The sequence below is a fragment of the Pipistrellus hanaki genome (assembly GCF_964339955.1).
Source record: "Pipistrellus hanaki genome assembly, chromosome: 9".
NCBI classification, from domain to species: domain Eukaryota; kingdom Metazoa; phylum Chordata; class Mammalia; order Chiroptera; family Vespertilionidae; genus Pipistrellus; species Pipistrellus hanaki.
In genome coordinates this window covers 54,756,653-54,783,030 of record NC_140511.1, presented here as the reverse complement: position 1 = coordinate 54,783,030, position 26,378 = coordinate 54,756,653, and the positions used below count along the sequence as shown (strand labels likewise).

Below are 26,378 nucleotides of genomic sequence, written 5' to 3'. Positions count from 1 at the left end.
GTACCTTGGTTGCGGGCACATCCCCAACAGGGGGTGTGCAAGAGGCAGCTGATCGATGATTCTCTCTCATTGATGTTTCTAACTCTCTATCCCTCTCTCTTCCTCTCTGTAAAAAAAATCAATAAAATATATATTTTTTTAAATAAAAAATAAAAAAACAAAAATAAAAAAACAGTAGTCCCTCCACTTATCCAGTTTTGCTTTCCATGGTTTTCCATAGTCAAATGCAGTCTGAAAATGTTAATTGGAACATTCCAGAAATTATTCATGTTTTAAATTACACACCATCCTGAGTAGCATGAGGAAATCTTGTGCCATCCAACTTCATCCTGCCTGAGCCACGATAATCCCAGTGTGGAGATTATCCACATGGTACATACTACCCACCCATTAGTCATTTAGTAGCCATCTTGGTTATCAGCTCAACCATTATATCGAAGTGTTTATGTTCAAGTAACTCTTATTTGACCTAATGCCACACTCATAACTTTTTAATCTTGGTTTAAATTGTTCTATTTTATTAATTCCTTACTGCTCCTAATTTATTTATTTTTAATATATTTTACTGATTTTTTTTACAGAGGGAGAGGGATAGTTTGAAATATTGATCAGCTCCCTTCTGAACACCCCTTACTGGGGATGTGCCCTTTACCAAGGTACATGCCTTTGACTGGAATCAAACCTGGACCCTTCAGTCCACACAATCCTATACTCTGTCCACTGAGCCAAACTGCTCAGGGCATTGCTCTTAATTATAAATTAAACATTATCATATTCCATATATATGATTAAAAAAAAATGGTATACATAGGGTTTGGTATTGTCTGTGGTTTCAAGCATCCATAGGGGGTCTTGGATATATCACCCATAGATAAGGGGATACTGTAGCATTATGTTACTGGTCTCCGAAAACAAAAATTCTATCAAGTTGTATCTTATGTAATACCTTTGGACTTAGTATATGAAAATAACTGATTAAAATGGAAATGGTACCAAAAGAACCTAATCAATCTAGCAACAGCCTTAATCTGTTAATTCAGAATAAACTAAAGTCTGGTCAATAGCAAATATCCCTTAAAGAAAAAAATCATTGCAGCTCAGTTGGTTAGAGCACCATCCTATTACACCAAGGTTGTGGGTACATTCAATGCCCAGTCAGAGCACATACAAGAATGAACCAACAATGAGCATATATTAGAACAATAAATAGATGTTTCTTTCTCTCTAAAATCAACCAATAAATAAACAAAAATCATTGCAGCTGCTCAGGAATAACGAGGTAGCTCCCAATAATGCAATGGATTGCAGCTTTTATGATTTTATGTGGAAATAAATTAACAGAGTAGTCACTGTTCAAGGTTTATTTGGCATTTTAGTTGGTATGACACTTGGATAGTTGGCTGTATTATTTATATGTAGACTTTTCTTTTTACATTATATGGCAATGTACACTAATCTGATACATACAGTATACAGAATAAGATCCTTTAGGACAGTTATGCACAACATGCAATGTTGGATTTACATTGGATCCCAGGATGTGACTGATTGGAGAAAAAGGAACACATTATGTAACACACAGTGAACACACATCTAGTCTGAAGGGCAACTGTAGTGTGAGCAGCACTGGCAGTGGTGCCTTCGAGGAGGTGGAACTATTTCACACTAACCAGTTTAGGACTACATAAGAGAAGGGCCATCCAGCATCAGGATGTAGATGCTGGGTTTTATGAACCATTACTATCTCTATCTTTAGGAAACTGATGTTCTTAGTCACAGATCAGGTAAAAAGGACAATATGCAATCTCCAACTAAAACCTTGCTGTAGCCTAGACAGTGAGGTGGTCTGACATTAGAAGACTTTAAAACTGCAGCTCTTTCTGGATCCCCCACAGTGTTTCTGCACTCTTCTTCAAACGGGCCTCTTCCTCAGATGTCAGAGTCACCTTCACTACATCTGAGATTCCATTCTGTCCCAAGATGCAAGGAACACTAAGGAAGACGTCGTCTTTTATTCCATAGAGACCCTGAAGACAAAATGAAAAATATTGTGTGTTTTTTTCTATACATTTTGGGTCTCCCAAGACTTTCATTCTCTAGAATTATGAAACTTATTTGATATAAACGAGTAAGTAGAAATTCCCTTCCAAATTTTCAGTTAGGATGTAATGAACAGTGTAAAATGAAGTCATTAAAATTGCAGGAAGATTTCCATTCTTGATTCTGGCCAGATTGCTCAGTTGATTAGAGAATCATCTAGATATGCCAACGTTGCTGGTTTAATCTCCAGTCAGGGCACATACAAGAAGCAAGCAGTGAGTTCATAGATAAGTGGAATAGCAAAAAAATGTTTCTCTTGCACTATCTCTCTCTGAGATAAATCAAAAAAATTTTTAAATTGTATTCTAAAAGAAAATCTAAACTATCTATGGCTATTATCACAACTACTTTCCAATTTTTACTGTATATGTATAACACTTTTGGTAACTGTAACTTGAGTGTGATTTCCATTTTTCCCAAAAGAAGAAATTTTTTTTTTTAGTCTTCCACTCATTTGAACATAACTGAATAGATTTTAAGTCAACAAATTATTAAATATCTATGTGCTAAACATTGTGCTAGTGGACATTAATCTTAATGCTTGCCCATGTTTCTTCCAAAAAAGAAAGTTGCAGGTGTATTAATTTCTTAAATCAATAACTGTGGACGCACATTAATCTAATTGCTTTCTCAAAAGAAATCGTTTTTTAAAAATGTAAATAATGACATTCAAGTACAACATACCACTACATAGACCTACCTTAATCATGGTGGAAATTGGGTGCACCCGCCTAAGATTCTTCATCATACTTTCTGCTAAATCTGCCACAGATAGGCCAATGGCCCAGGAGGTATAGCCCTTCAGTTTGATCACCTCATAAGCACTGCAGGGTAGAAAATCACAGGGAAGGGCAAGAAAAAATAAGTAGAAGAAACAAACAAAAACAATACACAAAATGAACATAAACTTTATAGTGAATGAGAGGACTGGTGCATGAGATTAATGTACTCAGAGGGCTCCCTCAGCCCGGCCTGTGCCCTTTTGCAGTCCAGGAGCCCTCAGGGGATTTCCACCTGCCAGCTTACACCCACTCCCCGGGAGATCGGGCCTAAGCTGTCAATCAGACATCCCTCAGCCCTAGGGGCCACGGGGAGTGGGCCTAAGCCACAGTCAGACGTCCTTAACACTGCCAAGGAAGTAGGAGAGGCTTCCGCCACCGCCACTGCACTGGCAGCTGTCCGCCTGGCTTGTGGCTGAGCAGAGCTCCCCCTGTGGGAGCGCACTGACCACCAGGGGGCAGCACCTGCATTGAGTGTCTGCTCCCTGGTGGTCAGTGCACATCATAGTCATAGCAACTGGTCGGTCTGCCATTAGGGTCAATTTGCATTTCACCCTTTTATTATATAGGATTATCCTATATAATAAGTTGCATTATCCTATATAATATACATACAAGAGTAGACCTTTTGCCCTAGCCAGTTTTGCTCAGTGGATAGAACATTGGACTGTGGACTGAAGGATCTCAGGTTGTGGGCTCAGTATCCAGTAGGAGGTGTGCAGGAGGCAGCCCATCAATGATTCCCTCTCATCATTGATGTTTCTATCTCTCTCTTCCTCTCCCTTCCTATTTGAAATTAATAATATGTTAAAAAAAAAAATAACAAGAGTAGACCTTTCCATATATATACAAGGATATTATGTATAGGGATGTTCACAATAGTATTGCCAGCAATAGCAAAAATCTGACACGCCCAATTCTCTCCAAAAGAATGAACAAACTATGGTATACTCATTCATTGAAATATTACATAACTACCAGAATAACTATAGTATCTTCCAACAAAATAGATGATTCTTTAAGATATAACATTGGATTTAAAATAAATCCAAGAATATATAAACATGCTTACTTAGGATTATCTCAAAAGTGTAAGGGGTGAGTGAGAGAAGCAGAGAATTCACTCATTTCCAAGCACCAGCGGACTGGACTTAATCTAACTTAATAATTTATAATATAAGTAGAAAGATTTATCATACTATAATTTGGGAATTATGGCAAAAGATAAGACTGTAGCCAAAACCAGCTTGGCTCAGTGGATAGAGCATCGGCCTGCGGACTGAAGGGTCCCAGGTTCGATTCCGGTCAAGGGCATGTACTTTGGTTACGGGCACATCCCCAGAATGGGGTGTGCAAGAGGCAGCTGATCAATGATTCTCTCTCATCGATGTTTCTAACTCTCTATCACTCTCTCTTCCTCTCTGTAAAAAAATCAATAAAATATATTTAAAAAATAAGATAAGACTGTAACATTAATAAATGTCTATAATTTTTTAATATCTTTACCTTTTTATAGTATGATCTTTAACAGGGCTTTAGAAAACAAGTTTTCTCTCTAACAAAATATACTCAAATGCATATACTACTAAACTTTTAAAATTTAAATACAAACAATAAAGTTTATATACTAAAAAAAAACCCAAACCAATAAAGTTTAATCTCCCATGCTGCCAAATTATGAGACATATTACCTGTCAACCACCTGCTTGTGAACTTGTTTCCACTGTTCCTTGTCTGTATCAGTGCCTAACTCAGGGTGCAGATTCTTTAGGGAGACTCCAGCAACATTCACTCCACTCCATACAGGCACTAAAAGGAACAGTACAAAATTCACTTATTTCCATGCATCAGTCAGCAACTAGTAATTCCGACCCATTTTTCTAATTCTCTTTTATCTGGGGAGTATTACTCCTTTTAGTAGATTCTCAAGACTACACTACCTAAAATAAAAAGAAAAGAAAAAAGAAAAAAGACTGCAATACCCTTACTTTTAGATTTCCATTTGTTTATATTTTATTATAAAAGAATTTCTACAATATTCTAACCTATTTTCCTAACCTACTGGGATGCTTAATAGACATATACTGGAATATAAAGATAGTATAAGATCGTGAGGATAATTATCGTGGCATAAGGAACTGAGAATCTGCAAAAATTATAACATTTCTACCGTGATAATAGGATTTTTTCAACCTCTCCATTTGACTTGACTAACCTTTTCAGGTCCAAACAGTGCAGGTCTATTATAAACAGCTATGATACTAAGTGATTGAGGTCTTTGGTAACATGTCCATGGTTAAGAAGTACAATAAATTGCCGAAACCAGTTTGGCTCAGTGGTAGAGCGTTGGTCTGCGGACTGAAAGGTCCCGGGTTCGATTCCGGTCAAGGGCATGTACCTTGGTTGCGGGCACATCCCCAGTAGGGGGTGTGCAAGAGGCAGCTGATCAATGATTCTCTCTCATCGATGTTTCTAACTCAGCGTTTTTCAACCGCTGTTCCGCGGCACACTAGTGTGCCGCGAGATGTTGCCTGGTGTGCCATAGGCGCAGACAAGACAAGAATTTTATAATTTTTCACTATTTTGTTTACTTAATATTTCATAATAAAGTAATTATAAAATACTTTCTTTGTGTTTATTTGATTCCTATTCAAGAGAATTACTTTATATATAGTCAATATAGGCACAGAGTTAAATTTTTTAACATTTTCTAATGGTGGTGTGCCTCGTGATTTTTTTCATGAAACAAGTGTGCCTTTGCCCAAAAAAGGTTGAAAAACACTGTTCTAACTGTCTATCCCTCTGTCTTTCTCTCTGTAAAAAATCAATAAAAAATATATTAAAAAAAAAAAAAAAAAAAGAAGTACAATAAATTTCATTCCCCGTCCTGCATGCCAGGTAAATGTCATGTAAGATGGCTAGAATCTTAACAATTCTTAACATTAAATTACACAAAAAAATAGATTTCTGAAAATGGTTCTACTTTAATGAATGGATATCTGATTTAGGCTCCAATTTAATAAAACAGTCATTTTTTTTTACACAATCTTTTTGAAAACAGGAAGAGGAAATAAGGCAAGCTTACCACTAGAGTCTCCATGCTCCCCAAGGACCCACCCATGACAACTTAATGGGTGGACTCCCAGCCTCTCCCCCATCAGGTATCGGAACCGGGCTGAATCCAGATTGCAACCACTTCCAATAACACGGTTTTTGGGAAAGCCGCTTAACTTCCAAGCCACATAGGTCAAGATATCCACTGTGAAGAAAACATTTAGGCAAAGATACCAGGTGAATGATTCTATAATGATTAGCTACTGAAGATATATGGTGGAGGCCTGCCTGAGCTTTGCTGCTGTTGGTGTAGCCACCGCCTTTGCCTACACCTCCACCATGCTGCCCTACACCAGGGTCTACTTCCCTGTTTGAGGGTGCTGCGAGGCCATCACGTGCTGGTGGCTGACCAGGGCCAGAGCTGGAAGGAAGAGGTGGTGACTAAGGATACCTGGCTGCAGGGCTCGCTCAAGACCTCTTGTATGTACAGGCAGTTCCCCAAGTTCCAGGGTGGAGACCTCACCCTGTACCAGTCCAGGGCTACCCTGTACCACCTAAGCTGCTCCCCTTGGGCTACATGGGAAAGACCTTCAGGAGGCGACCCTGGTAGGCGTGGTGAATGACAGCATGGAGAACCTCTGCTGCAAATACATCACCTTCATCTACACCAACTAACAGGCAGGCAAGAAGAACTATGTGGAGGAACTGTCTGGGCACCTGAAGTCTTTTGAGACCTCGCTGTCTCCAGAACCATGGGTAACATGATGATCTCCTTCGCAGACTACAACCTGCTGGACTTGCTCCTGAATCACCAGGCCCTGGCCACCACTGCCTGGACTCCTTCCCCCTGCTCTTGGCCTACCTGGCTCGCCTAAGTGCCTGGCCCAAACTCAAGGTCTTCCTGGCCTTCCCCCAGCACGTAAACCTCCCATCAACACCATAGGAGACAGGGAGGGCTTGTGCCATCCTCAGCAGGTGGCAGGGGTTGCCTGCCTCCCTTTCCCAAGGACCAATAAAACTTTCAAGAGAGAGAAAAAGACATATGGCCCTGTATGGACCTTGACTATGATCGTGGTCTATGTTTTTGTTAATATTTGTAAACCTCTATAATATGTATAATATAGAAAAACATTAAGTATTCAAGAAATGTAATTTAATTAAAATAAGCTGTGCATCAATTGGGAATATCACATTAGCCATAAACTTATACCTTAGCCAAGGTCTTCTTGCACTAATTTTTAGTTCCAACTACATTCAGAGGCATTGTATCCTATTCCCTTTCATGCTTTAAATTTAACAATTTTACAAAAAGAAAAATCCATTCCCAGGAAGAAAGTGAAAGATGAGAAGTAAATATGTGTATACAGAATATAAAGTATACTATCAGTTTTACTCTAGCTCATCTATTGTTATGCAATTAATAACCTCACCTGGATTGGAAACAACAAGCAATTTGCAGTTGGGGCTGTATTTTACAACGTTAGGAATGATGAATTTAAAGATGTTCACGTTTCGCTGGACCAAATTAAGGCGGCTTTCTCCCTCTTGTTGACGAGCCCCAGCTGTGATAATAACCAGCTTGGAGTTTGCAGTCACACTATAGTCTAGACAACAGAAAACAATAATTAGATTAAGGCCTTTAAGAGATTTCCGATACCTAACTGGCAAAACATTTTTCCATCAACTTTTTTGGGGGGGACAGCAGTTTGTACATGTGGCAGAAAAGAAGACCTTAATGCCCCTCAGACTTCTCTCCTTTAGTTTCTGGAGTTTTATGATGGTGATCACTAACATGGATGAAGAGTACATCAATTCCCCCTTCTTGTTTTGGTCACATTGTGACTTTATCTAACTACAACGGGGGGGAGCTGGAAAGAAAAAAAACTTAATAGATTCTCATATCAAATGCGATACATTGCCAAATTTTTAGCCACCTGAGCTCAATGCTCATACTCTTCCATACTCCTGCTCTACTTAAATACTTAATTGTGGTCATATTAGCCCAGGAACAGGCTCTCTTTAAAAAAAAAAAAAAAAAAAAAAAAGCAGAGGCAGCCTTACAATTGTCAGGTGCATCTTGCTTCTAGATCCCTATGGCACAGGATGGTTAAGTGAAGGAGGAAGAAAATGAAGGAAGATACCTATCAGGTAAGTTGACAATGATTTTCAAGTGTCAAACCACATTATTATTATTATGTTAGTGTGCAAAAGAAAGTACGGAAAGTAAATAAATTGAAACTTCAATATCAGTAGGTACTGATGCAAAATTGTTCAAAAGCTCTCTTATCCTGTATAAAAAAACTGTTTGAAGAGCTAGGATTTTGAACTTGATAAACAATTAAGTCTAGCATGGACTACAATATAAGTATGTTGAAATTAACCTTTGCCAGAGACAATCTTTGGTGTTTTAAGGAAAAGGCTGCCATGTTGGAGATCCATCATTTCTCCCTTTAATTTGTCTTCCATGACATCAACAAGAGCAAGTTCATCTGCCAAGTCCTAAAAGACAAAATTTTTCATTAAAATTGCTTCCAAAGGTACCACCTCAAAAATAAAACATTTTCAAAAACAACAATGAAAATCAAACTTGCTACTTCCAAATCTTTAGATGGGCCTGCAAAATTTCCATATTTCTGGCATAGGAGCAATCCCCTATGTTAAAATAGGACACTGGATTGGTAATGTTTAGGAGAATGGTCAATTATGTAAAACTGAGTGAGCTACTCTTTCAAATTAAGTTTCACACATTGATTTTAGGTTGTTACTTATTAAATAGGTGATAATGACCAGTATTAAGACTTAGAATAAGCCCTACCAGGTTTGGCTCAGTGGATAGTGTTGGCCAGCAGACTGAAGAGTCCTGGGTTCAATTCTGGTCAAGGGCACATGGTCAGGTTGTGGGTTCGATCCCCAGTGAGGGGCATGCAGGAGGCAGGAGATCAATGATTCTCTCTCATCACTGATGTTTCTATTTTTCTCCCTCTCCCTTCCTCTCTTAAATCAATAAAAATATATATATTTTTTAAAATACTTAGAATTAAAAAGTGATATTCTGGATCATTCCCTGTTTATGTTTCCATATTATTAAAGAGCTATAACAACTTTACATACATAGGCTTGTGCATTCTAAATTATTCGTGAAAAATATCCTTTCAGTTCAACATATAAAAGTCCTTAGGTGCATTTGACCAGGAGCAGCAACAATAGTTTCAATACAAATAGGATATGACTGTCATAACCAAAGAGGTTGTACTAGCTGAGCTGCAGATCTACCCCCAAATCATCTACAGTGTAATGAGTGGTCTGGCAGGTACTCTTACCCACACCTGAATTAGAGGGCACCAATGAAAAAGACCATAGGTGTGCAGGAAAAACAGATAGCATCCATTTCTGATTCAGTGGTGGAAGGCATAAGAGTTGGAATACTTTGTGGCCTTTCCTAAAACTCAGAGCAACTAGGTTGCTCTGCAACATCTGCGTAGCTCATTTCTGCTTTCAATCCTTTCCTGTTTAGAAGCCAGAATTCATAATGTCATTTATTTATTTATATTAAATTCATTGGGGTCCCATCCTATATATAATAATAAAACCCTAATATGCTAAGTGTCCAGTCATCCATTCAACCATTCAAAGTTTAATATGCTAATGATATGCTAAGGCCGTTCAACTGCTCACTATGATGTGCACTGACCACCAGAGGGCAGACAGTCAACCAGTAAATGAGCTTGTTGCTGAGGTCCAGCCAATCCAGACTAAGCCAGATGAGCCTGGCAGGCCCTGGAGCCCTCCCTCCTGTGGTCCCTCCTAGGCTGGCCAACCTTCTGCATTCCTCCCCAGCCCCAATCATGCACTGGTGGGGTCCCTCGGCCTGGCCTGCACCCTCTCACAATCCGGGACCCCTCGGGGGATATTGGATAGCTGGTTTCGGGCCTGATCCTGCAGGCCAGGCTGAGGGACTCAAATGATGCACGAATTTGTTGGTTAATAAGATCATAAAGATTTTAAGTGTACATTTCTATGATACATGATCTATATATTCTACTGTGTGCCTACCACTCTTATTAGGAACTCAAAATCTGAACTTAAAAAATACTTTAATATTATAAGTTGCTTCAATTTTGGTTTTATATAAACCAGGCTTGACTATAGTAAAAAATGCTTTTTATTCATTCACACACTTTTTTTCTTCTAATTAAACTTTAGCTTCCAAAATTAATACTAAAATTGCTCTCCAAGTAGAGGGCCAATGATGACTTACGTGGGAGCAAGACTTAAGATTTCCCACAGTCAAAAATAAAATTTAAAAATTATTATTATTTTTTTTAGATAGGGAAGACATTTATTTTTGTTGTTGTTTTGTGTTTTGTTCGTTTTCATTTTGCTTTTTTTTTTTTTTTTTTTGAGACTGTCTGAAATTTCTATAACCTTGTTCTGAATGCAGCAGAGCAAGGCCTCAAACCATTCCAAAATGTTCTCGCAAGCTCTGTAGGAATGCACAGGGTCACTGCAGACCCAAGCACGCTGGAGGCTTGCAGGAAAAAAAATCTTTTTAATAAAATAAAATAGTAAAAAAATAAAAACATCCATCCTCTATTGACAAAAAAAAAAAAAAAAAAAAAAATCCCACATTCAGTGTGACTTTCATTTTACCATACTATATATCATTTCACTTCAAAAATTACCTTAAAATAATTTTAGCTTGTTTAAAAGGACTCTTTCATTTGTAAGCAATTCATGCATGTTAATACAGAAGAGTGAATTTAAGAAACTGTGTTGCTAGCCTAATAACCTTGATTTTTTTGTTGTTCTGATATCCTTTTGGCATAGCATATTTCAAAAGTTTATTTCACATAAAGTTCTTTGAAATGAGTGCATGAACCTCAATATTTGTATATACAATGTGATCATGCAACTATTAGGGAGTGGAGGAGTGGGTGGGGTCAAGTTATCCTTGCCTTCCGGTAATGGACTCTCACTTACCTTCATCAAGATACTGATGGCACAAGCCATGCCAACAGCACCAACCCCAACGACTGTAATCTTATTCTGGGGGCTCTGTTCTTCCTTAAGAAGGTTCACAATCAGCTGATCCTTGAGTGTTGCCATTTTGGACTTGGAACCAAAAGGAACCTATGGGGATGGGGAAACATGGAACTGTCATCGCACACTTATTAAACCAAAAGATGTTCGGAAATAGCTTATTTTCACTTCCTTTTGCGGTACGTGCCACTAGAAATCACAAGGAATGACTAAAAAGAGGGAAGAGGGAAAACCCAAAGATAGCCAGAGGAGAGTTGAAAGGCCAAGGGCCAGGATCTGGCCTAGCCTGGCCTGGCCTGGCCTGGCTAGGAAAACTTGGGTGTGGAAAAACCTCACCTTCGCATGTATAACTAATATTGACGTCTTAGTGTAAGTACGGCCTCCTGAGTGTTCAGCCATCTTGCTCTATTAATCCCAAGCTGGGCCGGCCTTTCCTCAGACAAGATCACTAAGAGCGGTCTACTCCAGAGGTACGTGCAAAAAGTACCCTTAACTGCTTAACTGCCTCCTACCCAACCCGGAGGCGGCGAGGCGGGCAGGGAGCTCTGCTCATGCGCACTCACTCATCTCCCTCCCCTCCCCCCCTTCCAGGGCAGATCAGACTGACTGCTGGGTCCCAGGCGGGAGCCCTCGGGTAGCAACACCCAGACCCGGAAGATTAGCAGCTGTCCCCTCCCCCACCCGCCGGCCCGAGCACTTGGGGCGCTTGCGCATTTCAAAGAGCTGGGAATGGACTAGTGGTCCAGAGGCCGAGGGCTGCAGAGAGGTGGGTCAGCGGAAAAGATTAGAAACTATCCCGCCCTTAGGGTCAGAGGGCGCCAGCTCGGAGTCAGACTTTGGACTTAGAGCTCCGAAGCAGGCATGAGCCACGTGAAGCCCGGCTGGCAGCCTCCTCGGCCTGGCGTAGGGCCAGAGCCAGACTCTGCATCGCAATACCAGGGGCTGCTCACCAGCCCTGCAGGGAGGTGCCCGGGGTGGCTTCTGCAGTGACCCTTGTTGCAAAGGAGCGAGGCCTGGTATAAGGAAATATTTTGTCAGCACAGGAAGTGAGGAAATAGCTTCAGAGGCTTGAGGCCTGGAGTCCTAGTAGTGTTCGTACTTGGTGGAACCCTCCATTTCCAGAGCTTGGGAGGGAACACACATTAGATAGACTTTTTAACCTAACCCGGCCCTGCATTTACTGGATCTAGTAGTTTTGACAGCATTCCAAAGGGCAAATATCCAAGAGGGCTTACACAGGCAAGCAGCCCCGGGTCGCCAGGCTGGAATCGGGTCTCTCCTTACAAATCCCTGCTATTTCTGGACAGCCTTGGGAGGTTCCTGCAGCCTGGCAGGGGGAAGGGAGCAGTTCTGCCTCTCTCTAGAGACCTCCTGGCTCCACCATCAAACACCTAAGCTCCGGGCTCCAGCGCTTCCTCCCATGTGGGGACACGTGTGGGTGAGGAGGAAGCTCTGCAGAAAGAGGGACTACTCCCCAACTCTGCCACCTACTGTGACCTTACAGATGCCCCCATCCTCTCCCAGGTTCCGGGTGGTTCTCCTCTCCATGGACCGTGTGAAACGCGGGAGGGCTGACGCACGGCGCTAAGCATAGGAAATGAGATTGGCGCAAAGAGCGCTCTGCAAGCTGCAGGCAGCGGCCACTCCCAGGGAGCCCACGTCTCCAGAGCCCCGGGGTTAAAATCCGACTCGGGAAGGGGCTGCTCGGCAGCTTCCCGGCTTCCAGGAACCCCACCCAGGCTGCTGAGGCTTTCTTTGGCTCCATGGGGTCTGGAACCGGACCTCGAGTCCTGCGCCGTTGGCCGAGTTCCAGCCCAGAGGTTCACCCCACCCTTCAGAAACCCTCCTCGTCCTGCATCCACCTGGACTTCCCGCCCCAGGTTAGAGGCTTCCACCTCCTGGGTCCCCCAGCCAGGCCGGATGCCATAGTGCCCACTGAGAGCAAAAGCTGAGTGCCCATAGTGCCCATTTAGAGCAAAAACCACCGCCCAGGCTTCTGGAAAGCAGCGCCTACATCCCCAGGGAGCAGGGACTTGCTCAGCCGCTAAGCCTGAGCAGGTAGCGCCAGGCCACCGAGGCCCGGGCCGGCTGGCTTGCCCGCCCCATCGGGCGCAGAGCGCGCCGGGCCCTACCGTACCGGGAGCGCACGGGGGGGGCGGCGGCGGGCGGCGGTGGTGAACGAGTGGGATCCGGACTTGGCGGCCGCAGCTCCGGTACTTTGAGCCTCGCTCGGGAGGGGCCTTAAATGGAAGGGTGGGGCTGACGTCAGGGGGGCGGGGAGCGAGGGAGCGGGGAGCCGGGCGGACGTGCGGGAACCCACGTGTGGGTCGGGCTGGGGGCGGGCTCCCGGCCGGGCCGGGCGGGGAAGAGGCCCTGGCGGCGCGCGCAGCCAGATGGACCCCACAAGCAGACCCACGTGCGCTGGCCACCCAGAGGCGCTCGGCCCTACGATCACAGAGACCCCAAAGACCCCAGCCGGAGCCACCAGCTGCAGTCAGTTCTACCCTCTATTTCCTCCTCCGTAAAATGTGGAGTTTGCCCACAGAGAAGGCTTGATTTGAATCTTGGTTTCCCTGTGCCCAGGTCATCTGGCATGAGATAGTCACTCGGCAACTATTTGTTGAAAGAAAACGCCTAGCATAGCGTCAGTCTTTTTTTCTCACCTAAGTCGAATGATCTCCAAAAGCGGACCTGCTTTTCCCCTGCTGCTAAACAGTCTAAGCCCCACAGCTCACAGCGAGGTCCCAGCCTCTACGCTCTGCTCTCCCTACTGGCCTACCCAACCCAGCACCTAGCATTCCAACCACACCCAAGAGCTGTCAGCGTCATTTGTTTGTTTTTTATGGTTTTGTTTTTAAACGTGTTGTTTTTACCACCATCCCAAGCCTTTGCTCAGTCCGGTTCTTTTGCCTGGCCTGCCTTCCTCTTCCTTCTCCTCTTTAAACTACCAGTCTCCCGGTCCGCCCCCTAACCGCCCCACCCCATACACCCACAGCTTCGGTACAATCCTCCTATCTGCTTCTACCTCACTGGTCTGAGCATCCCTCAAACCCTCTGGCAGTAGAGGAGTGTGGCTCTGCTCTCCTACCTGACAGTGAGTCCTAGGGCATAAGTGAGTCTATTTCCTCCCTGCACCTGGGGAATCACCGAAGCACCCAGCGCCAAGAACAATCCATACATTGTGAGTTTCTTGGTTGTGAAGGGAAGATTCTAACCTCATCTCTAGAAAAGCCAGGCATCTCTCAACCATGTTCTAACAGTGTTCCCATCACTCTAAGGCCCAGAAACCTAGGCGCTCAGCTGGCAGGGCTGAGGGCCAGCCACAAGTTCTCTAGGGTTCCTCAGGGCAGGGCAGATTGCAACAGTGTCTGTGGCTCCCCCAATGTTTGCAACAATGTCCTCATCCAGTTAGGGCTGGGCCCCTGCCTGCCAAAGATGACCACAGCTGCTGGGAAGAGGAGGCCAGCACTCAGAGAGCGGGTATAGGCTGAGGAGACAGGTAAGAACCCTCACCAGAAGGGCTCTGGGATGACCTCTGAAGATAATCTGGGCAAGGAGTTGCTGTCCCCTAAATTAAAACACTTAACAATAGCTCACTCCAAGCACACTTCCCCCCCCCTTTTTTTTTAAATTTATTGATTTTTTACAGATAGGAAGGGAGAGAGATAGAGAGCTAGAAACGTTGATGAGAGAGAAACATCAACCAGCTGCCTCCTGCACACCCGCTACCGAGGATGTGCCCACAACCAATGCACATGCCCTTGACCGGAATCGAACCTGGGACCCTTCAGTCCACAGACCGAAGCTCCACCACTGAGCCCAACTGGCTTTGGCACACTTCCCTTTTCTTATGCAGAACAATAAATAGCCTCTAACTCTGCAAATAGGAACAAAATAAATACCATTTAATGAGCACCTCCTATGTGTCAGACAGCAAGCTAGGCAATCCCCACGCTCACCTTCACTTTAATTCTTTGTAACAGTCATAATTATCTCCATTTTTTCCAGATAAGAAAACTGAGGCTAAGAGAGATTAATGACTTTGCCAAGATCATAGAACTAATAAGATTTCAGCAGGTACTTAACCCAGGACTGACTTTACTCCAAAGTGTGTGATTTTTTTTTTCTTTATATGATGTCCCTCCCCGACTCCTTGCCTCCCCACTCCACAAAGGTGAAGAAATTATGTAGGGATGTTCAAGCCAGACCCATCTTCAGAAAGTTGTTTTCAGTGAGAGACAGTGGGTATCAGTGAGCATCTCTGCCTTAACTGAGAGATTGATCTTTTCCCATCACCAGGTGGGAATTATACCACCAGCTTTCCTGAGTCTCCAGTTAACAGATAACAACAGATCCACCATAATCATCCCACAGGCCAATTCTTTACATTAAATCTCATTACACACACACACACACACACACACACACACACACACACACTGTTTCTCTGAAGAACCCTGACTAATGAAATCCAAAGGAAAGAATTTCTGTAGTAAAACTAAAGCAGAGGGAGGTTGGGGGGGGGGGGCCTCCTTGTTGAGATGGGTGTCCTCTTTAAAAGAGAAAATCTCACAAAAGTGGTTTGATCAGGATATCCTTGGCCTCAGAGAATGGATGCTGCTCAGCACCCAATACAAGATTTTTCTAATGATCATTACTCTGAATTCTTGCTCTGGTAAGTTGCTTGACTCTATCTCGTTTACTTCCTTTTCTGGTGAAGCCTGCTTTTCTTTCATTTGCGGACTGTTTTTTGATCCTAGATCATCTTCCCATGATCTAGGATGTCTGGTTGTGTAGTTCTCTCTCTCCTGCTTTGATTTAAAGGCACAAAATACAACACAATCCCCAATACAAGATTTTTCTAAAATGGGCAACAATGCTGTCCACCCAAAACAGCGCTGAATTCAGTCCTCCATTCCCTAAGTGTTTGTCACACTCCTCCTCAAGAGCGTTCAATGGCTCCTCATTCCATTTTATTCCAGAATAAAATCCAAATTCCTTGGAAAGGCACGCAAGGCCCTCCACGACCCAGTGCCCACATGCCCTCTCTTGCCCTTATCTCCTATTTGCCTTCGTGCTTCCTGTATGCCAGTCCCAAGGCTCCTTACCACATTGCCCAAATGTGCCAGGTACATCCACCTAGGCTGTTCCTTCGACCCGAATGTTCTCCCTCTTGCCACCATCTCTGCCCACCCAAACCCCGCATCTCCATAGGCCAAATACTGTTCCTCAGGCTTGATATTAAATTGATTCTTATAACTGTGCATCTCTTCCTCACTGTCAGCTCCTCATGGACAGAAATGCTCTCGTTTGTCTCCATATCCCCAGCATACGCACTTATTTGTTTAATAAATGTATTTTTAATTACGTGCCCATTATGTAAATGGTACTGTGTTAGGTGATGGGAATACAAAAAATGAGTGAGATAAATTAACAAGCCTTCAAAGACTTACCGTTTAGTGGGGGGAGACCAACAGCATCCCCTCAGTAGTTAAAATGCAAGATAGAATGTAACACTGTCACAACAGAAGGAGAGAAATGGCTCTAGCATTCAGAGGAGAGAGGGGTTCTTGGCTGGAGATATCAGAGAAGGCTTCTTGGAAAAGGTAGCATCTGAGCTCAGCCTAGACAAAAGTTAATGAAGATCCGGTGTTGAGAAAGCAGAGCACACAGCATGAGTAAATTCAGGGAGGCAGGAAATTTAAGATGTGTCAGGTGCATCTTTAGCTTTAAATGCCAGGATAAGACATTGACAAGAAGCTCAGAACATACACGGCTCCAACCACATGGGCATAGAACACATTTCTCTGACACATCCCACCAGCTCCGCAGCCCCTCTGAACACTCACTGACAGCCCGGCTTTTTTCACCTTTCTCATGGTTGCAAAGCTAATGGCTTTCCTGAGTTGCAGGGCCCAGGATGCAGATGGCCTCATCTGTTTCCTTCTCTGACCAGCAGGGCCTGGTGTGTACGTGCCAAAGCAGAGGTTTCTCTCTCTGGCAAGACAGCAGGCGCCTCCCCTGGGTACTAGAGGAGATGCTGTTCTCCCCCCAACTTTATCCATCTCTCACATGGTGGGAGTGGAAGCCAAAGACTCCGCCCCTCTCCTCAGGTTCTCCTGGGTGCCTTCCCCACCTGTTTCCTCTCCCTAAACCCCTCCATCTCCTCGCCTTCTCTAGGCTGGGCTTCTCCTCAGGTACTAGATGCTACCTCTACTTCCCTTTTTGTCTTGGACTGTCATTACCCCCAGAATTCATTCCTCACATGACGCCCTAGCAAAATCCATCCCAGAAACTCTATATTCATCCTTGCGGGATTGCTCAAGGGTTAGAGTGCCAGCCCTCAGAAAAATTGGTCTTGGGTGCAATTCCCGGTCAAGGGCAGGGCACACACCTCGTTTGCAGGTCAATTCCTGGCCCAGGTGGTGCAGGAGGCAACCAATCACATGGTGTTCGTTCTCTCTCTCTCTCTCTCTCTCTCTCTCTCTCTCTCTCTCTCTCTCTCTTTTCCCCCTTCACCCCTCCCATTTTTGGGAAATGATTAGGGCTGCTCTTGGGGTAGAGGCCGTCAAGGAGGGAACCAGCCCCACCCCTGGAAATCCATGCCTACCATTCTCTTGTCCCCTATATTAGTTCCAAACTGGATCCAAATTTCCCAAGGCACTGCTGGGTGTTGAATTTGTGTATAAAAGCAGTCTCACAGGGCCTTGAAAGCAGATTACTGATAACAGAACCCATCTCTCTGACTCCTGTGTAGATAGTTTTAAACCTTTAAACCTTATCAAATGGGGAATTACATTCTAAGTCTTAGGTTAAAAAAAAAAAAAGAAAAGAAAAGAAAAAGAAAAGTAATTACCTATAAAATTTGAAGAAGATCAAAGCAATTACAAGTGGGAATACAGCAGAGGAGAAGGCCATTTCCCGGGCTGGGAAAGGAACGGGAGTCTGAGCTGTGCAGCTGCTGACTGCAGAGCACCCTCACAGAAACTGGGCAGAGGGGCCCTGGGTCTTTTGTTCAAACTGCTGTACAGAGTCACTCCTCACAAAGCAGGAGTGGAAAGGTACCCCCACCTCATTTTTCTAGGGTTCCAGAAGGGGAGCCTGGGATTGTGTTAAGGATCTAAGGCTGTGGTGGGGCCGGTTCAGACAAGGAGAAGGCTCTGCTCTCAGCGAGGTAAAGCTCCCTGGGTCCTTCATTTGTGCGTAGCTTAGGGTGGCTTTTAATAATCATTCTTTTTTTTTTTAATTGGAATAACATTTGTTAATATCAGAATCTACCTCGGAAACTTTAAAAAGTTTTATTGGTTAATAAAATTGTATAGTTTTCAAGTATACAATTTTATGATGTATCACCAGTATATTGCATTATTTGCCCACTAGCCAAAATCAAATTTTATTTTTTAACGTAGTTTTTTGATTTCAGAGAGAGAACATCAATGATGAGAGAATCACTGATCAGCTGCCTCCTGCAGGTCCCCTACTGGGGATTGAGCCTGCAAAACCTGGCATGTCCCTGACCAGGAATCAAACCATAAACCTTTCAGTGCACTGGACAGTGCCCAACCAACTGAGCCACACTGGCCAGGGCCAAAGTCAAATCTTTCATTATATATTTGACCCCTTTAAAAAATATGGAACACTTCAGAAATTTGTGTGTCATCCTTGCACAGGGGCGATGCTAATCTCCGCATCATTGCAATTTTAGCATACGTGCTGCCAAAATGAGCACCGTTTCTCTTCATTCATGCATTTCCACCTCAACTAGGAGAGGAAAGCAGAGCAGGAATTTTTACCTCATTTTACTGGTTAGACTACCAAACCTCGAAAAATGTAATTGCTTCAGGCCACACAGCTGGAAAGCAGCCAGGTGGATTTCGAGTTCCCAGATCAGTTTCCTTCTCCTACACTACTCTGCCTCTCAGTCTTTCCCAAGGTGCTTCACAGTTTCCAAACAGCTAGGCCTTTGTTCCCTGGATATCAAAGGGCACATGAGTTGGATATTCCTGATCCCCTCGCCGAGGGCTGCAGGAAGGTCGAGGCAGCTCACCTGCCCCTGGGGCTGCTCCAGGGCCCTATTCGGTCAGCCTCCCTCTCCCTGGCACTCCGCTAGCCTTGCACAGCCATGTGTATTAAGGCCAAGCTCTGCCCTTTGCACAAGCACACTTGCAGCGTCAGGCCCTCTCAAAGGACATTGTAACTTAGCTCATCCTCCAGTTTTAGCCACAGAAGGGATGAAAGCCCAGGAGAAGCCCTCACAGCCTTGGCCCTCCTTTACCCGCTGAATCAGAGGGGGACCACCTGCCCCTCACACCTGCTAATACCGCCAGGAGAGACGGGGCTCTCAGCTATGCAGTCCACAGGGCGAGCATTAGCCTCACAGCCGGGAACTCGGGCTCTGGGAAGGAGAGTGCTCTGAATACCTCAGTTGATTCAGAGTTGGTGACTCAGGCACTGGAACCTCCCAACTAGTCTAGTGTTTGCTCCTCTGCCCCAGACACCTTCTCCACTAGCCTGGGCTCTTTCCTGTGGGCGTGGCTCTCACTTCCGGCTCTGACTCCTGGGTTTTTCCACTGTGTCAGAACCTCTTCTTAACAGCCCTTGCTGGGGTTGGCACTTGGCAACAAGGCCTTACTCTGCCAGAGGCTAGCCCCAGCCATTAAAGCTGCAGGATTGGCCGGAGGCCACTTCAGTGGAATTCGTTTTCTCAGAGCTCCCAGCCCCACTCTCCTCTCCAGCCCCTGCAGGGGCTGGCTCATGATGTCACAGACTACCCCCCAGGCTCAGCTAGCTCTCAAGCAACCCCCAGGCTCAGCTAGTTCTCAAGCAACCGAAGTTCTCCTCCTTCCCTAAGGGAGGCTGTCAACCACAGATGGGCACAGGCTCTGCCAGCATCTCCATGGTAACCAGGGCCACGATTTCCTGCCTTGGGCAATGATCCAGAGCCAGCACCCTTGGCAGGGCTCCTTTGCAGACTCCTGGAGGGCTGCAGGCCCATCGCACTCCACTGTCATCGCTGGAACTAGGGAGGTGGCCCAGATGGGTTGCCCGGAAGACCCAGCAGGCGTTCTTTGGGGCAGGTGCTTAAACAGGGCAGGCTGGGAAGGCCTTCCTTTGGAGGCTGTCCCTTCCCTCCCACATGGAGTTGATTGTGGGGACAGGGTTCCAGGGATTTGTTTTAAACCCTCCTCAGGGCAATCGGTGAAAGTTGACAGCTCCAGTGTGTTAGTTGGCTTCAGACTTTGCTCTCCCTGGTGGAGGGGGTGGGTGGTGGTGGTGGTTCGGGAGATAGATTGCAGTGGATTATGCAATAATCCCAGTTCCTTGCCACCCTGACCCCATAAAATAACCCCCGGGGCAGCTGGAGAGCTGGCTCTCATCCAAGGTGTGGGTGTTTATCAATGTGGAGCCAGAGACTCCGGAGTGACAGGATGGACAGACCTGCTCTTTGTGGGTCCTCCCCAGGGAGGCAGGGGGCTGGCAGGGCACCCCAGGAACAGGGATAGAGCTGACCTCACTGCCACCATCCCAAGAACAAAGAGATTCTGCTTCCAGTATAAATGCAAATCAGAATGCAAATGAGAACTGCTCCTGGCTCCTCCCATCCTTTCTCAGCCCTCTGTGCACAGCTCTGCTTCCAGCAACAGCATTTGGGCTTTGGCAGAAGAGGACAGGAGTGAGCCTGTAATCAATTACAAAAATATTGTACCAGGCGAGGGGTCACAGCCTTCCCTGACCCCTAGGGTATTTATTTTCTCCTGTTTGACTTCTTTCCCAATCTCTTTGGGGAGTTTGCTCAAGTTTGTTATTTGAGCTTTTGCGATGCATAAATAAGAATGCCTGGTGGGGCCCTGGATGAGAAGCTCAGTTGGTTAGAGCATCATCCTGATACGCCAAGGTTGCAGGTTCCATTCCTGAATGTATAAATAAGTGGAACAACAAATTGATGGTTCTTTCTCTCTCTAAAAAAAAAAAAGAAAAAAAGAAAAGAAAAAAACGTATCTGGTAATGAGATGGTAGGTGGGAGAAGGATTTTGGTCCACAGGTTGTGGGAGATTTGGAAAGAGATGCCCTAACTTCTGTGGACTGATGGAAGTGGATTAGAGAGGAGTTTTGGTGGCCACTGCTGTGGACGTCACTGTGATCACCCCTCTCAAGCCAGGGATTTGAGCTACTTTGAAATCATTAGTGATTGCTGAAGAGTGCTTCTCCGTCAGCGCTGGGACACCACACTTCATGAGTCTAGACTTTGTGGGAATTGCAATGATCATCACTCCCATGTCTGAATAGTTAATATGCACCAGCACTCCTGCATTATCCAATCTAATCCTCACAACTACCCTGTGGAGTAGCGAACATCATTGTCCCCATTTTACAAGGACAGGAACTGAGTCTTAGGGAGGTAAAGTCGTTTGCGCAGTCACACACCCAGGTGTGCTGTAGCCAGGCTTCAGGAAATCCAGGTGGCGTCTGGGCAGGCTCCCAGCTTGGAATCCAGGAACAGCGACTGCCCCTAATAGCAGGGACAAGGGGGAGTTCCTCCGGGAGATTGCTAGACCTTGCTGGAGAGGGCTCTCTGCAGCAGCTGCATACTCTCACTGACCTAATGAAGCAGAAAATCAATGAGGTTTACACAGGCATCTGCATGGAGGCTGCTCCCTCACTGATCTGAGCAGCAGGAATGTTCCTGGGGCCAAGTGACCATCTGGGCAGCTCCGGCCAGCTGTTTCTGTGATGTGATGTATTTAGTCTTGGGGGCAGAGAGGGTGGGGAACAAAACACCCAAAAGGACCCCTTCTAAGGAGACCCCCATCTTCCTATCTTTCCTTCCAGGCCTTTCAGGGTATAGACATCCCCTTCCCGCCCCCACCACTTGGAGAGAAGCTTTTCATATCAAAGGGAGGAGGAGTAGACAGCAGGGCTCCATCTGCACTGCATTCCTCTATGTTGCACCAAACAGCCACCCAGAAAGAGGGTCTCAGTGTATGTTTGTGTGCAAGTCACATTCTAAGCCTTATGAGTCTGTGAAATAGGAAATATAATAGTGCCCACCTCATAGGTTCAATACCAACATGACTTGGTATGGGGGAATTGCTCAATATTCCTATCTCAGGAAATGTGCTGAGGAAAGAGGCAAGTTGTGGTCACTGTTCTGACAGTTTGTTTCATCTATTTCAGACTGTAACTGGTGTGTGGAATTCTCAGCCTTGCACCAGGCCTAGCCCGGCCCCTTCCTTAGATGAGGGCTGTTCCAGAACCTGTACATAAATGCCTATTTTTCTTTCTTTCTTTAAAGAGGGATGCCTTATTATTTAACACTACAGTCAGTTATACACATGGCTGGTCTGGTCAGGGAGGGGCTACCAGTTTCCTCCTTTTCCGTGGTTGAATCAAGGCTTAAATGTAAAGCTCCACACCAGGAAGGTGCTCAATAAACGTTAGTCCCCCCTTTCCATCCCTTTGGGACAATCTGGAACGTTGAACTGAAAATCTGGGAAGCTCTCAAGAGTCCAATCTAAGAAGAGGGTTGGCCCCCACGAGCAGGAGAGATCTTGATACCACCTGCTTCGCAACCTACTCCCCCTTGTCTGGGCTGGAGCTGTACCCTGGACAGTTTTGAGACAGGTGACCAAGTGCCTTGCACTTTTTTTGGATTGTCAAGAGATTTTTATTTTTATTTAAAAAAAATAATAAATCTTTATTGTTCAGATTATTACAGGTGTTCCTCCCCCCTGCCCCCCCCCCCCAGCTCCTCTCCACCTGATTCCCCATGCCACCCATGCCCTTACCCCCTGCCACTGTCTTCATCCATAGGTGTAAGATTTTTGTCCAATCTCTTCCTGCACTCCTCAGACCTTCTTCCCCCTGAGGATTGTCACTCCACTCCCTTTCTATGTCCCTGATTCTATTATTGCCTTGTATTCTTTTTTTTTTTTTTTTTTTTTTTTTTAAATATTTTTATTGATTTTTTTTACAGAGAGGAAGAGAGACGGATAGAGAGTTAAAAACATCGATGAGAGAGAAACGTCGACCAGCTGCCTCCTGCCCACCCCCCACTGGGGAGGTGCCTGCAACCAAGGTACATGCCCTTGACCAGAATCGAACCTGGGACCTTTCAGTCTGCAGGCTGATGCTCTATCCACTGAGCCAAATCGGTTTTGGCTGCCTAGTATTCTTTATCTGTACTCCTCACAATAACCCTATCAGTCAAGTATGACTTCAAGAACGAACCATGTTATTGAAGAAATGGAGACACAGATTCAGTAAATTGCTCAAGGCTGGGATTTGAACCCAAACAGTCTAGGTCCTAGTCTGTGCTCTACCAGCTCTGCTATACCACGTCTCCACTACTGTTGAGGTTGCAATCCATCCTAGGAAGACATATTGGAACACTACTTTTTCTCTACTCCTTGAATCTGTTGGTCTAAATGTTCTTGGGTGATAGAGATCTGACTGTACATGTAAAATTTCAGGAACTTGTTGTATTGAGGCCAGGCCTAGCCTGTTCTTATGGATCATCAAGTGCCAGGAACAGTATACCAATGTCTAGGACCAAAATTCACAAAAAATTGGATAGGGCCTCAAATGGAGATAAGCCCTATTGTCAAAGGCATGAATATGTGCACAGGTGTCTCTTTGCCAGAAAATTCTCAGGTTGTAGTTTAGGAAAATGTCCAGAAAACCTTGATAAAGTGAGATTGGGAGTAAGGGTATAGATATATTTTGTATTTTATTTATTTATTTATTTATTGATTTATTTATTTATTTTCTGAGCTTTCAGTTTTTATTTTTATTTATTTTTTTAATTTTATTTATTTTTAATTTAAAAAAATATATATTTTATTGATTTTTTACAGAGAGGAAGGGAGAGAGATAGAGCTAGAAATGTTGATGAGAGAGGAACATCGACCAGCTGCCTCTTGCACACCCCCTGCCGGGGATATGCCCGCAACCAATGTACATGCCCTTGACCAGAATCGAACCTGGGACCTTTCAGTCCGTAGACTGACGCTCTACCGCTGAGCCAAACCGGTTTCGGCTAAAATTAAATTATCTTTGTACATATACCATTGTCCCCCCCACCCCCCCATATATGCCCTCCCTCCCCAGAGTTTTGTGTCCATTGGTTGTACTTATATGCATGTATACAAGTCCTTCGGTTGATCTCTTATCTACCCCAGATCTCCCTACCCTCCCCGCTGTAATTTGACAGTCTGCTTGTTGCTTTACTGTCTCTATATCTATCTTTTGGTTCTTCAGTTTATAATGTTATCATCCATAAATGAGTGAGGTCACGTGGTGTTTCTCTTTCATTGACTGGCTTATTTCACTCAGTATGATGTTCTCCAATTTCATCCAGGTTGCTGCAAATGATGAGAATTTTTTTCTTTTTTTATGGCAGCATAATATTCCATTGTGTTCAGACTGCATAAATCTTTCGCCTTTTATAGTTTGGAAGGCAGCTATGCTCACCACTATACCACCAACGCTACATTTTGTATTTTATATACTTCAGTACTACTTAAACTTTAAAAAATATACTTTCATAATTTAAAAAAATCTTCACCTGAGGATATGTTCGTTGATTTTTAGAGAGAGGAAAACACCAATGTGAGAGAAACATCTATCAGTTGCCTCCTATACATGCCCTGACCGAGGATTGAACCTGCAACCCTTTGGTGTATAGGACAATGCTCCAATCAACCAACCAAGCCACCTGCCTGGGGCTACTTTTCTAATTTTTAAAAATGGGCATTAATGGTCAATGATGTTGTACTTGTCATTCCCCTTTCACTGCTCTGTCCACCAGACATTTAGCTACTAGAACCAGAACTAAATTTGGACACTAAAGGCCTTGGAATGGGAACACCTAGTGAGCTGAATTTGACACATGATGGGAGAGCAAGTCTAGTGAGGTAAGTGTAGACATTTCTGTGATTATAACTAGCATTTAGTTGAATCTTGTTTTTTGATCAAATCTGACAATCTTTTACTAATAAGTTGGCTTTAAATCTACCAGCTATTTATTCCTATGACTACCGGTAGATAAGTAAACTTTTACATTTAAGCCAGAATTGCCCTGGCCTGTGTGGCTCAGATGGAGCACCATCCTGTACATCAAAAGGTGGTGGGTTCGATTCCTGGTCAGGGCACATACGCAGGTTGTGGATTCAATTCTCAGTCAGGACATGGGAGACAACTGATGTTTCTCTCTTTCTCTAAAATTAAGAAAAAATAAAAACAAATTTAAGCCAGAATTTACCTACTTCAGCTTTAGCCTGCTCATTATCAGCCACTCCAACAAAATAGACATTGCCAGGTGGCCAGAGAGGGTTGTTTTTTATCCTGTATTGTTAGAGGGGTGGGAGGAGCTGGGTCTTTGGCTCTGCCTCAACAGGTGCAATTCCATGTTGGTCCTATGTGTTAGTGATTGATTCTGTGAAAGACTATGAAAGCAGGGTTTTGTGGTTACAAAGTTTGGATTCCAAAGTTGTTTCTGTAACTTTAATACACAGCCAAGCAAGGATATGGATTACAAAGTAAGGCTGATCACTCCTGGGCCAGGCTCTAGGCAATGCTCCAGCTCTGGACAATTTGAGCTGAAAATAACTAAGATTATCCTGGTCTTAGGAACTGGGACAACAGCTGAGTCTTGAAGAAGCTAAACTGGGAAAGGGCAGAGGTAATGCAGAGGAATCCCATGCAAATCTTGACACTGGAGACAGCAACTGTTAAGTTTAAAATGGGCAGCCTTCCACCTCAGGGCCACTATTGGCTCCTGACGGCACATACACCAATAGGAAATCACTTTCAGGTTATCTTTCTAGATAGATGTTGAAGCTTTTTTTTTTTTTTTTTTGTGGGATGGGGTGTTCCAGACTGTTGTGGTTATCACAAGGCATCCTACTCATTTTGCAGTATAAATCTAAAGCAGACTAGAACTACTGACTTTATGCTTCTTTCCAGGAGCACACATTTTCCTAGGGCAGGACACGGTTTCATTATATTGTATTTTGCAGCCTTCTGGGCTAATGGGACCTACTCAGCAGACTAACTCCAAAATATGCTTTGCCATAAAGTAGCACAGAAGAGAACTGGAGCCAGGAGTGACTGACAGGGCAGTCAAAAATAAAACCAGGCAACAGGAGCACAGGCTGGGGAATCAGCTTCCAACTTCACAAGCATCTTATCCCTAAGTGGCTACAGAAGCTTAGCAGTTTAGGGTCAATTCCAGCTCTGCCACTTATTGTGTGAATTTGGATAAATTAATGCTCACACCATGTACAGTCTATAGCACCATCGGATGCACTGGCTGTTGTGAGAATGAAAGGTGCTTGGTACATGCTGGTTTAGAGCAGCCCTCAGTCACCAAAAGCTATAATTCTCCACAGTGGGAAGGTAAGGCCA

The 26,378-nt window shown here is 44.3% G+C and overlaps 1 protein-coding gene and 1 pseudogene across 3 annotated transcripts; one reads left to right on the top strand and one right to left on the bottom strand.

Annotated features, from left to right (window-relative positions):
- Positions 1-1,346: 1,346 nt before the first annotated feature.
- On the bottom strand, positions 1,347-13,232 carry LDHA (lactate dehydrogenase A). 2 transcript variants are annotated; one of them, XM_084894485.1, is made up of 8 exons: positions 13,111-13,232; positions 10,914-11,063; positions 8,315-8,432; positions 7,364-7,537; positions 5,965-6,138; positions 4,571-4,688; positions 2,801-2,924; positions 1,347-2,027 (listed from the first exon to the last, which is right to left on the bottom strand). In XM_084894485.1, the coding sequence occupies exons 2-8, from the start codon at positions 11,037-11,039 to the stop codon at positions 1,863-1,865; spliced, it is 999 nt and encodes a 332-aa protein (XP_084750611.1). In that variant the 5' UTR covers positions 11,040-11,063; positions 13,111-13,232; the 3' UTR covers positions 1,347-1,862. The 2 variants fall into 2 exon arrangements, with proteins under 2 accessions (XP_084750611.1, XP_084750610.1); XM_084894484.1 differs by lacking the exon at positions 13,111-13,232 and adding an exon at positions 11,310-11,538.
- On the top strand, positions 6,145-7,347 carry LOC311627844 (glutathione S-transferase P-like; annotated as a pseudogene). The gene has a single exon. The product of its transcript is annotated as a glutathione S-transferase P-like (transcript).
- Positions 13,233-26,378: the final 13,146 nt, after the last annotated feature.

Bases quoted from the DNA above. Each gene is read 5' to 3' on its own strand.
- LDHA (XM_084894484.1), bottom strand. From the start codon at position 11,372: ATGGCTGAACACTCAGGAGGCCGTACTTACACTAAGACGTCAATATTA. The intron at 11,064-11,309 runs GTGAGGTTTTTC...CCATCCCCATAG, and splicing joins TATTAGTTATACATGCGAAG to GTTCCTTTTGGTTCCAAGTC. The intron at 2,925-4,570 runs GTAATATGTCTC...TCTACCCTGCAG, and splicing joins CACAAGCAGGTGGTTGACAG to TGCTTATGAGGTGATCAAAC.